At 38.4% G+C, this 16,230-nt stretch overlaps 1 protein-coding gene across 1 annotated transcript; it reads left to right on the plus strand.

The window, feature by feature from the left end:
* The first annotated feature begins 6,555 nt into the window (after positions 1 to 6,555).
* Positions 6,556 to 7,539, plus strand: Or10ab4 (olfactory receptor family 10 subfamily AB member 4). Its single transcript, NM_001000215.1, is given in 1 exon segment — positions 6,556 to 7,539. A coding segment is annotated over 1 exon segment (984 nt).
* Positions 7,540 to 16,230: the final 8,691 nt, after the last annotated feature.

Consider the following 16,230-nt stretch of genomic DNA (forward strand, 5'->3'; position numbering starts at 1 on the left):
AGAAGAAATATGGAGAAGTTCAAGTGAAATGAGAATTTAAGGCAGACCACCAATTGGCTTCCTTATGGAATTAGTATTGTAACAACGGATATTAAGAGAAAAACTGGAAAAGTGGGGATAAAGGTGGGCTTTTCTTGGGACCAAGGCTAGAGTGCACTTTGGGGACTGGGCTTCCTCTTCAGCAAGGTCACTCCCAAGAAAAAACATTCCCAGTGTGTACGCTCTGTGGTATTTTTTCATTCTTGCTTCCTTTGCTTCCCCAGACAATTGCTTCTTTTAGCACTGCAGTCTCGTCCTGTGAACAGGTGGAAGAGCTCTTAGATACTTGGCAAATTTTCAGAATTTTAAAATAAAAAGAAATGGTATCATGTAATAAGTAAACTATGCCCACGGGAATCATATGCATTTCAAGATATATTTTCACTAAGTTAAATTTAAATTATTTCTATTGTTATTTGGTAGAACCACAATAAGTATAAGTAAAAACTCCCCATAGTTTTGAAGAGGAAATGACAATTTTGGTGGGCATTTCTTGTATGATGTTCCTTGTATCTAGAATGAAGAGTCTCAAAATGATGGTCCCTTGGGCCTCAGGACTCTTGTTAAAACATCTATTGTACTGAGCTCCATTGACTATAAATGAACACAGAATTGCCCTTTATGGAGTCTAAATTTATAAGGGATTCATCACAGACAGCTAAAGGGGAAAGTACTTAAAACTTTAAAAGTTATACCTACACTGTGAGACTAAATTTTTCCTGCAGCTTACTTACTTTGTTATTTTTAAAGATTAGAAAGTGAGTCTTCCTTTTTCCAAGCTGGCAGTCTATGAGCAGTTTTGATGTTACTCTTAACGAATATTATTCTAATGATCAAGTGCTAGTTAGGGTTTATACTCTGTTAGTAAGTACCCAAGAATTTATATGAATAGATTAGCTGGAAGATAAACAATTCTGCCAGCTGTTTTTTTTTCTTAGTAGAGCAGGAAATCAGGTGTAGAAACCATTGATGATGTGAAATAGAGATAGGAATGTAAAACTCAAGACAAACAAGAGGTGTACCTATAAAAAAGGATTAGGTCTAGGCAAAACAAAGACAATCATAGATCCTGTGTTAGTGGTATTCTATTCCTCAGTGGCTGTAAGGGTCATTGGGAAGAACAGAAATATTACCATACAATCATATGCCCTGTCCCAGCTGCACCTGAATAGTATGAGGACATCAGAATCTATCACCAACATATATGAGAACCATTATAACAATATCTATCAACTAAAACTTTTAACTAAAAATGCTGAGAAACATTGTCAAGCTACATACAATGAGGTATGGACTAGAAATTTTCCTAAACTTGTGATGTGTGGTGTGTGCATGTGTAAGTAGACACATGTGTGTGTTTGTGCATATGCATGTGCATGTGTGTGTGAGGAGGGGGTGGATGTTAGAACAGGAGTATGTAGTATTTTGATACTCTCTTCTAGCAATTCTAAAACTTCTTTAGGAAGATTATTTAGAGCTTGAGTGGAAATTGATAATATAGAAAATATTGAAATCTGTCAAATATAAAATTATGATAGCATTTCCTCTGGAAGCTGTTACACAGTTGGAGTTTTAGGAGGCATCTGATTGCTTTTATTGTTGTCAAAATTCATTAATTTAATAACATAAGCATTTATAAAGTACCTGTTCTCACAACTTCCTTATAAAGAGCTGATTTTTAAAACTTGTTTTGAGAGTAGTCACCTATTTCAATGCGTATTTAAATACAGCCAAATGGATTGGATAGTGTATTGGAGAGCAAGCAGCAAGCAAACTGAAGTAGCACATGTGGATGACTTTCTTCAGACTAGAGGGCTTCTGCTTTTTTCCCCTATGGTAATTTAATAAGCAGTACTCACGAGTCACATTCACTCACCTTAGGTTGAAAGTTGGGGCAAATGAGAGTTGACACAAGCCTTTACCTTATTTTATATAAAAATCAATCTTGAACAAAAGTTCTCATCACCATAAAAGTTATATTAATCCAGAAAAAAATTGACTAACAACCAGGATGACGTAGGAAGGCTTCTAAGAGTAAGTGGTATTCAAACTGTATTTTCTTGTGTTGTTATTATTGTTTATTTATTTATTTTGTTGTTTTTGGCAAAAACGGCAAACAGACATCCATTTTAATTTTGAAAAATATGTAAAGTAGAAGAGTTAAGAAAGAGTGTGCTGCATTTTAGAAATAGTGAATGCTGTTCCTATGTGGTTGACAAGAAATGAAGATGGGCAGTTGAGCAAACATGCTAAAGCATGTATGTTTGGGGAGGAGTCTTTGTTAGTAGTGAGGCAAGTAAATTGTTCTCCATCCTCTTAACACTGTGCTAATATACTGTCCATGTAGAAATACCACCTGTGTTATCTCTGAAGGTCAGACATCTCTCTGAGCTGCAGTTTCCTCCTCATAAACAAAACCATTTTAGTAGATAGTGTTAAAGCAGTATATTATGACCTGTTTACTAAAACATTTGGACTGGGAGTTATTAGCACCATCTCTCCTGTAAGTAATGAGGATCAAAAAGCAACACTAATGGAAACACAGATTGCATAGTTATGACATTCAAAAAGCCAGAAGGAGGTATGCAACATGAATGGGAAGAGGTAGGCCCTGTATTCATCCTGCTGATAGATATGGGGGGAAAGCAGGCCAGAAGGTTTTACTCAGATCAAGATATCATGAACCAGAGCTCTGTACTTATGGAAGGGACTTACCAATATGAACAAGAAAAATATTTTATTCAATAGTCGGAGGAATTATGACACTAGTTATGTACCAGGAAATGTTACAGTGTGTTTCTGAGACAAAAGTTTGTTTCATCCAGTCTGGCCTTGGACTTATGATGTAGCCAAGACTGCCCTTGAACTTCTGATCTGCTCACCTCCTTCTAAGTTCTGGAATTATAGGAATGTACTGCCAAATCTAGATAAGAGCATTTTTATAAGAGCTAGTACAGTAGCTCACATATAGAACAATTTTCCTTTTGAGGTAAATTGACCAGGAAGCCTTCAGAGAAAGAAGCTGAGTGGGGTGAACTTGAAGGCAAGCCCTAGGAATCTGAGCAAGGATTGCTTGAGTAGATCTGTTCCTCTGTGTCTTGGCTGTTCCCTATGCAACTGAAGTTCTCTGTCAATTTTCACATGCAGTTTGTCATTCTTCTGTCCATCTTAGAATGTCACTTCCTCAGATAGGGCTTCCCTGATTGAATAAATATTCATGCTCTGCCACATCACTTAACTCCACATTGTGTTTCTCATAGAACTTTTAAGTTTCTGGAACATCATTAGAATTTAGTTAACGTATTTGAATGAATTAATGACCTCTAATAATTGGACCTTCTGAACCTAAAACTCCTTTTTGTAAATCTTAACTGCTAACCCTATCACATGGTTTCTGAGGATTCCGTGAAATAGCAGTACCTTACCCCAATACATTTGTGACATATTGTTAGTATGAAACATATGCCATTTTTCTGGCCTGACTACTATTATATTCTGTACCTAAATCCACAATGAAAATACAAAACAGTAACTTTTCAAGTGAGAAATGTAGCTTTGTATTTTATCATTTTAATTTAATCTTAGTGAGTATTACTGGATAATTTCTGGTAGCATCCCTTTCTTTTTTTTTTACATTTTATTTTTTTATTAACTTGAGTATTTCTTATATACATTTCGAGTGTTATTCCCTTTCCCGGTATCCGGGCAAACATCCCCCTCCCCCCTCCCCTTCCTTATGGGTGTTCCCCTCCCAACCCTCCCCCCATTGCCGCCCTCCCCCCAACAGTCTAGTTCACTGGGGGTTCAGTCTTAGCAGGACCCAGGGCTTCCCCTTCCACTGGTGCTCTTACTAGGATATTCATTGCTACCTATGGGGTCAGAGTCCAGGGTCAGTCCATGTATAGTCTTTAGGTAGTGGCTTAGTCCCTGGAAGCTCTGGTTGCTTGACATTGTTGTACTTTTGGGGTCTCGAGCCCCTTCAAGCTCTTCCAGTTCTTTCTCTGATTCCTTCAACGGGGGTCCTATTCTCAGTTCAGTGGTTTGCTGCTGGCATTCGCCTCTGTATTTGCTGTATTCTGGCTGTGTCTCTCAGGAGCGATCTACATCTGGCTCCTGTCGGTCTGCACTTCTTTGCTTCATCCATCTTGTCTAATTGGGTGGCTGTATATGTATGGGCCACATGTGGGGCAGGCTCTGAATGGGTGTTCCTTCAGTCTCTGTTTTAATCTTTGCCTCTCTCTTCCCTGCCAAGGGTATTCTTGTTCCCCTTTTAAAGAAGGAGTGAAGCATTCACATTTTGATCATCCGTCTTGAGTTTCATTTGTTCTAGGCATCTAGGGTAATTCAAGGATTTGGGCTAATAGCCACTTATCAATAAGTGCATACCATGTATGTCTTTCTGTGATTGGGTTAGCTCACTCAGGATGATATTTTCCAGTTCCAACCATTTGCCTACGAATTTCATAAAGTCGTTGTTTTTGATAGCTGAGTAATATTCCATTGTGTAGATGTACCACATTTTCTGTATCCATTCCTCTGTTGAAGGGCATCTGGGTTCTTTCCAGCTTCTGGCTATTATAAATAAGGCTGCAATGAACATAGTGGAGCACGTGTCTTTTTTATATGTTGGGGCATCTTTTGGGTATATGCCCAAGAGAGGTATAGCTGGATCCTCAGGCAGTTCAATGTCCAATTTTCTGAGGATCCTCCAGACTGATTTCCAGAATGGTTGTACCAGTATGCAATCCCACCAACAATGGAGGAGTGTTCCTCTTTCTCCACAGCCTTGCCAGCATCTGTTGTCCCCTGAGTTTTTGATCTTAGCCATTCTCACTGGTGTGAGGTGAAATCTTAGGGTTGCTTTGATTTGCATTTCCCTTATGACTAAAGATGTTGAACATTTCTTTAGGTGTTTCTCAGCCATTCGGCATTCCTCAGCTGTGAATTCTTTGTTTAGCTCTGAACCCCATTTTTTAATAGGGTTATTTGTTTCCCTGCGGTCTAACTTCTTGAGTTCTTTGTATATTTTGGATATAAGGCCTCTATCTGTTGTAGGATTGGTAAAGATCTTTTCCCAATCTGTTGGTTGCCGTTTTGTCCTAACCACAGTGTCCTTTGCCTTACAGAAATCCCTTTCTTTATTTGTCTTCCATGCCTTTGTTTTCTATTCAACTTTCTTAGAGTTTTCCCCTTCACCTTTAACTGAGGTTAAAAAGAAAAATTTTCTAAAGAGGGTTTCTGACAATTTCTTGTTCTACTTTTCTTCATCAATTATATGCCAAAGGAACAGACAAGATAGAATTCTGACTGTGTGAGATTGGTCTGAAGAACTTAAGTTGTTCTTTTCATGCCTGCACTGCAAAGAGAAATGTTCAACTTCATCAGCAAGAAAAGGCACTGAGCGTTCAGCTAAAAAATGTTAGAGGTCACAAGACCACTGTGACAACAATTTGCAGTTCTGAAATAAACCTAAGTCTTTGAGATCATGTTAACTCCTGCTGAGTTCATTATATCATCTAAGTATTGGACAAGAATTATGATGAGAGCTTAACTTGTGTAAGTACTTAAAAATTATGCTGTGCTTAAAGAACATGAGAACTGTGGATTTTATCATTTTCAACCTTAAATTACTATACTAAGAAAAGAACTAGGAATTTACTTATGCTGATTTTATTTATTCATCTGACCTGGTCATTGGTGAAAAAAAAAACATTCTTGGAATCCTTAAGTGATGGAGAATACAAACAGTAATGACCACACTGAAAACAGGGGGAATTTCCTTTAGAATTCCGTTTTATCTCTGCAGAATTTTAAAAAATCATGTCGATTCGAAAACAAATTATTCAGTTACTGTGTGTTTTCCAATAAAAGGTTAGTAAACAATGTTGAGAGGCCAGGGCATCATGTAATGCAAAATATCATTTGAAAACTGTAGCATATCAAATCAAGTGACTGAGACATTTATACTTCCTGTTTTCTTTTGTGAAGACCAAGAAAAGGAAAAAGAGTGTTACAGAATGCTTTGTGAGGAGACTCCAAGAAGATATTTGGGTCCAGTCTGTGAGTTTCATGCAGATTTCCATTTTAGACTCGTTGGCCCCTGGCTTGATTTAATTTGGTCCACATTTATACACGCATACATACATTCATTTGCTTATCCATTTGTGCATATGTATACATGTAGTGGTGTGTGTGTGTGTGTGTGTGTGTGTGTGTGTGTAAGCACATTTGATGGTACATGTGTGGGAGTCAGGTTTTCTTTTTTTCTTGAAACTTGCGGACATTTGAGACTGAACGCACATCATCGGACTTAGCTGGAAGTACCTTTATTAGTCGAGTTATTTCAACTCCATTATCTCCCCTTTTACAGGCTTCTTTATTCATTTGTTTTAAACTACCTGGAAAGTCTTGGTTAAGTAACTGACAGCATCAGTGCAGAAGCTCCTCACAATCATCTTAGAGCCTTGACCTTAAGCACATATTCATCTTTGGGTAAAAATTGCTGCCACCTAGAAGATGGGCAATCACACCACAGTGACCACATTCCTTCTGTGGGGTTTTTCCAGTTTCCCAGAGCTACAAAATCTACTCTTTGTTGTGATTTTCCTTTCCCATATGACCATCCTCATAGCAAATGCATCCATTATGGTGGCCATCAAACTCAATCACAACCTTCACACTCCCATGTACTTTTTCCTCTTTGCTTTGTCCTTTTCAGAAACAAGCACCACTATGGTGATCTTGCCCCGAATGTTAGTGGACTTGCTTTCAGAGAGCAAGGTCATCTCTCTCCCTGAGTGTGCCACACAGATGTTTTTCTTCTTTGGGCTGGCTGGTAACAACTGTTTCATCATGGCTGCCATGTCCTATGACCGTTACACTGCCATTCACAGCCCTCTGCATTATCATATCTTTATGACCCAAAAGGTCTGCTTTCAGCTTATAATGGCTTCCTGTGTCATTGGGTTCCTTTGTTCTCTCAGCATCACCTTCACCATATTCAACTTGTCTTTCTGTGACTCCAACACTATCCAGCACTTTTTCTGTGATATTTCACCCTTGGTTTACCTTGCATGTGACTACACTGCTCATCATGCAATGATTATTTTTATGCTTTCTGCATTTGTTCTGGTGGGCAGCTTTGTTTTAATCATGATTTCCTACATCTTCATAGTATTCCTTGTTGTGAAAATGCCTTCTGCACAGGGGAGGCATAAGGCATTCTCAACCTGTTCCTCTCACCTCACAGTTGTGACTATGCACTATGGATTTGCCTGCTTTGTCTACTTGATACCCAAGAACAGTGGGTCCTTCCATGAAGACATGCTGATGGCTGTCACATATACAGTACTGACACCTCTGCTCAACCCCATTGTTTACAGCCTAAGAAATAAAGAAATGCAGACAGCCCTGAGGAAGGTACTATACAGTGTCAATAAAATTTTACCTTGTTTGGCAATTACAAATCCTGAACATTTAAGAACAACTATTAAACACTGACAACAATAGTGGGAAATTGGGTATTTCCATCAAAAAACATTATTTAATGTACAAAGCAATTAAAGTATTATCTAACTGCCTGACTTGTCCTGGTTTTACCATTTTCTACAGCAAATAGATCATGGTTTTAAAACATTTATGAATACATGCATACCTTTAACAAGCATTTCAGGATGCTTTGGAACACTATTTTCATGATTATGGTTGCTTTGGTGGAAAAGAAAATAATTGCATTAGTAAGACAAAATGAAAGGAAACAATAGTGAAGAAAAAGAAGGCTAGGGATTAGATAGAAAAACAAAAGAGGAAGAGATGGGGAGGGAGGAGTACAATGAGTAGAAATTAGCAGTGTGATTGGCTGATGAAGGAGAACATATAAACTCTAAGCTAGAACAGAGAATGACATATGATCATTATAATATAAAACTTAATGTCGACTTAAAAGAATGATTTATTCCTATTAAAAATCAGAGCTTAAATATAATGGATATATCCCTGTAAAAAATAAACTGATACAATCTCCAGATCAACAGATACCCACTCATTTCACCATTCCTTCACATCCACCCTCTCCCTCGCAGCCTCCTCCACAAAATAAAGTAATATAAAATAAAATGAGATAGATTAAGATAGATTTAAGTCTTGTGTAAAGTGTAGTGTTACAGTATGTCACACACTATGCCATTTTGTTTACACATCTTTATTTGTAAATGTTCATTGCAATGGATCATTGGTCTGTTTTGAAACCTCTGGTCATAGAAATCCTATGGATCTGCAGAACTAGCCCTTTCATGTGTTTCAGTAAATCACAGATGGGATAGATGTTGGGTGGACCAAATCAAAGCACTGGATCTTGAACTGGGAGGTAGCTGAGTTGATCAGCCAGCAACCTCACCTGCACCCATACCACCAGGGCGAGCTATCCCAGCACATTACCTGCTATGATAGCTCACTCAATGCTTCAGCCTGTGAGGATCAGGAACAGCTCTTGTGCTCTCATGTCCTTGGGGCTGGCTCACCTACATGCCTGTCACCAGTATCATCTCTACTGTGCTGCCCATTGAGGTACAGGGTCTGTTCTGAGTGCCCAGCTAATTATGAGCAGCATCAGTTCTCCTGCTTCCATGATCTTGGGCCAGCTCTCCTGCCTGCCACAGACAGCAAGGGATTGGGGGAAGGGCACCTCACCCAAGCCACCCTAGGCAGACTAGAAATGGGGCTCTAGCTCTCCTGTGCTCACACACTTGGGGCAGGCTTACCTACCGCCTTCCCACTAGGATCAGGTCTACTATGCTGCCAGGCTAGTGGCCAGGCCAGCTCTCCCAAGTGTGTTGGCCTGTGAGGGACAGGGCCAGTTCAGCATAGTACCTCAGGTGTCAGTCTAGACCAGGGACATCTACAGAGCCTTTGGTGATAACACATGCCTGGAACATTAAACAGCTGCCATAGGACCACAGAACCAGACATGGCTCCCAGCAGCAATGTACCAGATGTCCCCATGGTAGTGCGTGGCACTCAGATCAGCAAGTTCCCCATTGGCAGCAAGTCCCTCAGATATCCCCATTGCCTCTGGTGGCAGCCTAGACCATGGACATCTGCTTGGTCTTTAGTGGAAACTCTGGTCATAGACGTATTCCAAGACCTTAGCTGTAACGGGACAATGGACCCGGATGTGGGCCTTGGTGGCAGCCCAACCCAGAACCTCACCATGACTACAAATATCTATCTGTTCCTCATTGCCATGGAGTCTCCAGTTCCACTTTTCTCCATAGTGTGCTTTTGTTTCAGTTTGCTTTTGCTTCCATCTCTCTACCACATACTCTATTATCCCATCTCTCTACATATTTGTCCCATGCAATTCTTGGGTGTCTTTCTTTCAGCCACCACAAGCCAGCACAGGATCAGGCACTTGCATGTTTTTCTTCTGGCATCCCAGGCTGATGTGGCTAGGACTATCAATAGACATTTTAAATATACTAATTATCATAGACACTTTGGTCAAATGCTGTTTTCCTATTTTCTCTGATATGGGTGCAGGGTCTTCTAGACAAGTAGTACATACTTGTAACTGCTGGGACATATCTTTCATCCTACAATAGTGTTTTACACATTTGTTCAGAATATCAATAATTTGTATTCATTTATTGATTAATATTATTCTATTGTGTAAATACACTATTATTGGTCAACCATTCTACACCAAACACTCCCATAGATATCTCCTCACTTGTTACTTGCTCCATTTCAAACCATGACCTCTTTCTCTTTAATTGGTGAGTGTGTGTGTGTGTGTGTGTGTGTGTGTGTGTGTTATCCATTTTGATAGTCATACGCAGTGCTAGAAAATAGAAGCCAAAGAACCAGCTTTTAGCTTCACTGATTTTTCTGTTAAACTCTATTTGTTATTATATTAATTTCCATTTTAATATTCATTTTATATTTATGTACTTACAAGCTTGAAATAGTCCAAATTCTCATTAGTAGATGAATGGTTGATCAATAATGGTGTATTCACACAATGGAATAACATTAAACAATAAAAGAATGCAAATTATTAGTATTTGGAACAAATGTGGTTGGGCAGGAGAGATGTCTTGACAGATACAAGTATGTATTGTTCTTCTATAAGACTTTCCACCCACATCAGGCAATTTACAACCACCTGTAACTCTAGCTCCAGAAATATGTAACTCCTCTGGCCTCTGTAAGCATCTGTACTCATGAGCACATACCCATACAGAGGCACAAATATACATACCAAGAAATAAAAACAATAAAAGCAAATTAATAATGCATTGTACTTTCTAAAAGAAATCTTATGATTATAATAGATACATATGACATGGGAAAAAATCTCAAATCTGCTATTAATCAAAACAATAAACTCCTCAGCATAGTGCAAGGCAAAACTGACCAGAAAGGACTGTATGTGAATTTCCCAGGCCGATGTTAACTCATGTAATGGGAGGCATTCTAGTTACACAACTTTATGTATTTCCTAGCATAGTAAATAAACATGGAAAGCATTTCATGTAAATTTATTTTAAAATACAAAAAATAAAGCAGATAAAATAATGATTGTTGCTATTGATTTGTGAGCAGAAATAATTATAGGGAAATATACTGATACCCAAAATTTCCTTTAATACACATTTAAAAGATTATATATAACAGACATATAAATTCATATGTAACAATGATGAAACAAATGTAAATTTATTATAGGTACATAATGTCCTTTACAAAAGGGTTGGCAACAGTAATTTTAGCCATTCATGCTTGACAGACATTGTCACTGACATGGCAAGACCTTAAATACAGTCACTTCTACAGACAGCAGAATTTCAGTACATTATTTTCCATTTTATAGAAAATAAATTATTTTCTCAAACAATATGTCCTGGTTTCATTTTTCTTTTCCTCTACCCTTCCAAGTTCCTCCCTACCTTCTCTACCATCTGAACATACCCCCTTTCTGTTTCTCATTTCAAAAGAATAGGATTCTAAGAGAAAACAACAAAACACAAAAATTAAAATATAAGACAAAGACCATCACATTAAAATTGAACAAGGCATACCAACAGAAGGAAAAGAGCCCAAGAGAAGGCACAAGAATCAGAGACCCACTCCTTTACACACTCAGGAGTACCATAAAAGCACTAAACCCACATCATAATGTATGCACACAGGTCTCTGTGCTGACTGGTGCAGACCCTGTGTATGTTGTTTCAGTCTTTGTGACTTCATATGAGCTTTCTTTGGTTGATTTAGAGGGCCTTATTCTTTTGGTGTCTTCTATGCCTTCTGACTCTCACATGCTTTCTGTCTCCTCTTTTGCAGGGTTCCCTGAGCCTTGTGGGGAGTGATTTGATAGAGAACTTCCATTTAGAGTTGAGTGTTCTAAGGTTTGACACTCTCTGAATGATATCTAGAAGTAGATCTCTGTATATGTTCCCATCTGCTGCAGGAAGAAGCTTCTCTAAAGGTAGCTGAAGAAGGCATTGATCTATGAGTATATCAGAATATTATTAGGAGTCATTTTATTATTATGACCCCTTTGGCTAACAACTAAATTGAATATAACCCAGTCCTGGTACTTGAAGCTTCATTTGAGGGCAAGAGATGGCCATTTGAGATTCTGTCTCCCTCGTTTGTTAGAGACTTCATCAGGATCACCTTCATATATTTTAGGAAGGTTTCACTGTACTAGATACACATACCATCTTCCAGAAAGAAGCATGTGTCCTCCATAGTTCCTTCCTCAATATCCAATCTCTCTGGCTCTACAGATTGTAGGTTGTTCATAATCCACTTATGCTAATATCCCCATTGAAATAACCTATTATTAATTGGTTGATGCCAACCTGTGTCCATAATTTCAGATGTATGCTTTTTATTAAATAGTGTGCATCAGAAATGGACAATTTCCAAGACAGATACAAGGTGTCGAGGTTAAATCAGGAACAGATAAACCAGTTAAACAACCCCATAACTCCTAAGGAAATAGAAGCAGGCATTAAAGGTCTCCCAACCAAAAAGAGCCCAGGTCCAGACGGGTTTAGTGCAGAATTCTATCAGACCTTCATAGAAGACCTCATACCAATATTATCCAAACTATTCCACAAAATTGAAACAGATGGAGCACTACCGAATTCCTTCTATGAAGCCGCAATTATTCTTATACCTAAACCACACAAAGACCCAACAAAGAAAGAGAACTTCAGACCAATTTCCCTTATGAATATCGACACAAAAATACTCAATAAAATTCTGGCAACCCGAATCAAAGAGCACATTCAAACAATCATCCACCATGATCAAGTAGGCTTCATCCCAGGCATGCAGGAATGGTTTAATATACGGAAAACCATCAACGTGATCCATTATATAAACAAACTGAAAGAACAAAACCACATGATCATTTCATTAGATGCTGAGAAAGCATTTGTTAAAATTCAACACCCCTTCATGATAAAAGTCCTGGAAAGAATAGGAATTCAAGGCCCATACCTAAACGTAGTAAAAGCCATATGCAGCAAACCAGTCGCTAACATTAAACCAAACGGAGAGAAACTTGAAGCACTCCCACTAAAATCAGGGACTAGACAAGGCTGCCCACTTTCTCCCTACTTATTCCATATAGTTCTTGAAGTTCTAGCCAGAGCAATCAGACAACAAAAGGAGATCAAGGTAATACAGATTGGAAAAGAAGAAGTCAAAATATCACTATTTGCAGATGATATGATAGTATATTTAAGTGATCCCAAAAGCTCCACCAGAGAACTACTAAAGCTGATAAACAACTTCAGCAAAGTGGCTGGGTATAAAATTAACTCAAATAAATCAGTAGCCTTCCTCTACACAAAAGAGAAACAAGCCGAGAAAGAAATTAGGGAAATGACACCCTTCATAATAGTCCCAAATAATATAAAGTACCTTGGTGTGACTTTAACCAAGCAGGTAAAAGATCTGTACAATAAGAAATTCAAGCCTCTGAAGAAAGAAATTGAAGAATGCCTCAGAAGATGGAAAGATCTCCCAAGCTCATGGATTGGCAGGATTAATATAGTAAAAATGGCCATTTTACCAAAAGCGATCTACTGATTCAATGCAATCCCCATCAAAATGCCAATCCAATTCTTCAAAGGGTTAGACAGAAGAATTTGCAAATTCATCTGGAATAACAAAAAACCGAGGATAGCTAAAACTATCCTCAACAATAAATGGACTTCAGGGGGAATCACTATGACTGAACTCAAGCAGTATCACAGAGCAATACTGATAAAAACTGCATGGTATTGGTACAGAGACAGACAGATAGACCAATGGAATAGAATTGAAGACCCAGAAATGAACCCAGAAACCTATGGTCACTTGATTTTTGACAAAGGAGCCAAAACCATCCAATGGAAAAAAGATAGCATTTTTACCAAATGATGCTAGTTCAACTGGAGGTCAACATGTAGAAGAATGCATATTGATCCATTCTTATCACCCTGTACAAAGCTGAAGTCCAAGTGGATCAATGACCTCCACATCAAACCAGATACACTCAAACTAATAGAAGAAAAAGTGGGGAAGCATCTCGAACACATGGGCACTGGAGAAAATTTCCTAAACAAAACACCAATGGCTTATGCTCTAAGATCCAGAATCAACAAATTGGATCTCATAAAACTGCAAAGCTTCTGTAAGGCAAAAGACACTGTGGTTAAGACAAAACAGCGACAAACAGATTGGGAAGTTCTTTACCAATCCTACAACAGATAGAGGCCTTATATCCAAAATATACAAAGAACTCAAGAAGTTAGACCGCAGGGAAACAAATAACCCTATTAAAAAATGGGGTTCAGAGCTAAACAAAGAATTCACAGCTGAGGAATGCCGAATGGCTGAGAAACACCTAAAGAAATGTTCAACATCTTTAGTCACAAGGGAAATATAAATCAAAACCTCCCTGAGATTTCACCTCACACAAGTTAGAATGGCTAAGATCAAAAACTCAGGTGACAGCAAATGCTGGCAAGAATGCGGAGAAAGAGGAACACTACCACATTGTTGGTGGGATTGCAGACTGGTACAACCATTCTGGAAATCAGTCTGGAGATTCCTCAGAAAATTGGACATTGAACTACCTGAGGACCCAGCTATAGCTCTCTTGGGCATATACCCACAAGATGCCCCAACATATAACAAAGACACATGCTCTACTATGTTCATCGCAGCCTTATTTATAATAGCCAGAAGCTGGAAAGAACCCAGATGCCCTTCAACAAGAGGAATGGATACAGAAAATGTGGTACATCTACACAATGGAATATTACTCAGCTATCAAAAACAATGACTTTATGAAATTCATAGGCAAATGGAGGGAACTTGAAAATATCATCCTGAGTGAGGTAACCCAAAAACAGAAAAACACACATGGTATGCACTCATTGATAAGTGGCTATTAGCCCAAATGCTTGAATTGCCCTAGATGGACAGAACACATGAAACTCCAGACGGATGACCAAAATGTGAATGCTTCACTCCTTCTCTAAAAGGGGAACAAGAATACCCTTGGGAGGGAATAGGGAGGCAAAGATTAAAACAGATGCAGAAGGAACACCCATTCAGAACCTGCCCCACATGTGGCCCATACATATACAGCCATCCAATTAGACAAGATGGATGAAGCAAAGAAGTGCAGGCCGACAGGTACCGGATGTAGATGTCTCCTGAGAGACACAGCCAGGATATAGCAAATTCATAGGCGAATGCCAGCAGCAAAGCACTGAAGTGAGAACAGGACCCCAGTTGAAGGAATCAGAGAGAGGACTGGAAGAGCTTGAAGGGGCTTGAGACCCCATATGAACAACAATGCCAACCAACCAGAGCTTCCAGGGACTAAGCCACTACTCAAAGTCTATACATGGACTGACTCTGGACTCTAACCTCATAGGTAGCAATGAGTAGCCTAGTAAGAGTACCAGTGGAAGGGGAAGCCGTGTGTCCTGCTAAGACTGAACCCCCAGTGAACGTGATTGTTGGGAGGATGGTGTTAGTGGGGGGAGGATAGGGAGGGGAATACCCATATAGAAGGGGAGGGGGAGGGGTTAGCGGGATGTTAGCCTGAAAACCGGGAAAGGGAATAACATTCAAAATGTAAATAAGAAATACTCAAGTTAATAACGAAAAAAAAACAGAAAAAAAAGGAAAAAAATAGTGTGCATCAATGGTTGGGGCATATATATTTAGGATTGTGATGACTTCTTTGGTTAACTGTTCCCTTGATTAGAGTAAGGTGTTACTCTTTATTTTTTCAGATTAGTTTTAGTTTGAAGTCTATGTTTTGAGATTATAATAGCAATACTTCCTAGTCCTTTGTGCTTATTGTTTCTATTTGCTTGTATTACTTTCCATCCCTTTACTTTGAGGTATTGCCTACATTTAAATTTTATTTCCTACGTCTATCTCTTCATTTGATTGCAGTTTTCAAATCCTAGATTGTTTTAGTCATTTCTTTTTCCTGCATTTTTTTCAAGATAGGCTCTGTGTAGTCCTGGCTGTCCTGAAACTTTCTCTGTAGTCCAGAAAAGCCTGTAACTCAGAGATCCACCTGTCTGTGCCACACAAGTCTTGAGATAAAAGTATGTTTCAGCACACTGAGCTAGAGAAAACTTTTATGTGCACTTAAAGTTTAATTATTTTATTTTGTATAATTTTAAATAAAACATTAAGAATATTGAATCTTTGGTATTATTTAATGACAGAAGTGATTAGAGAAAAGGTTTTGGATGGTCATAATTCCTTGAAAACAAAATGCCTTTTACTACTCAATGGGCTAAGCCTAATAGTAGTTTTCCAAAGATGCCCTGGAAAAAATATTCATCAACTAGCAATATGATAAATTACTCAGGTAAACTAAATTCACTAGTCAGTTGATAAATAAATTGTCAAGGTGGACTTGATACAACAATAAAAGTTCTTAACAATAGAAGATTAGATGAAAAAATTTAAAGTTGTAACTTAAAAAGAAAAATATACATAAAACTTTACTGGTGGAGAATACAGAGAAAGAAAGCTAGCAACCAAGAAGAGAGTGACTTCTGATTGTCTCTTAATCCTCAAGGACAGCTTTATGCTATTTCCTCCTTAGCTGCATCTCAGTAAGAATTATACCGGAGTTTAGATATTCAGAGTTATAAG

Source organism: Rattus norvegicus, chromosome 1 (genome assembly GCF_021556685.1).
Source record: "Rattus norvegicus strain SHRSP/BbbUtx chromosome 1, alternate assembly SHRSP_T2T, whole genome shotgun sequence".
NCBI classification, from domain to species: Eukaryota; Metazoa; Chordata; class Mammalia; order Rodentia; family Muridae; genus Rattus; species Rattus norvegicus.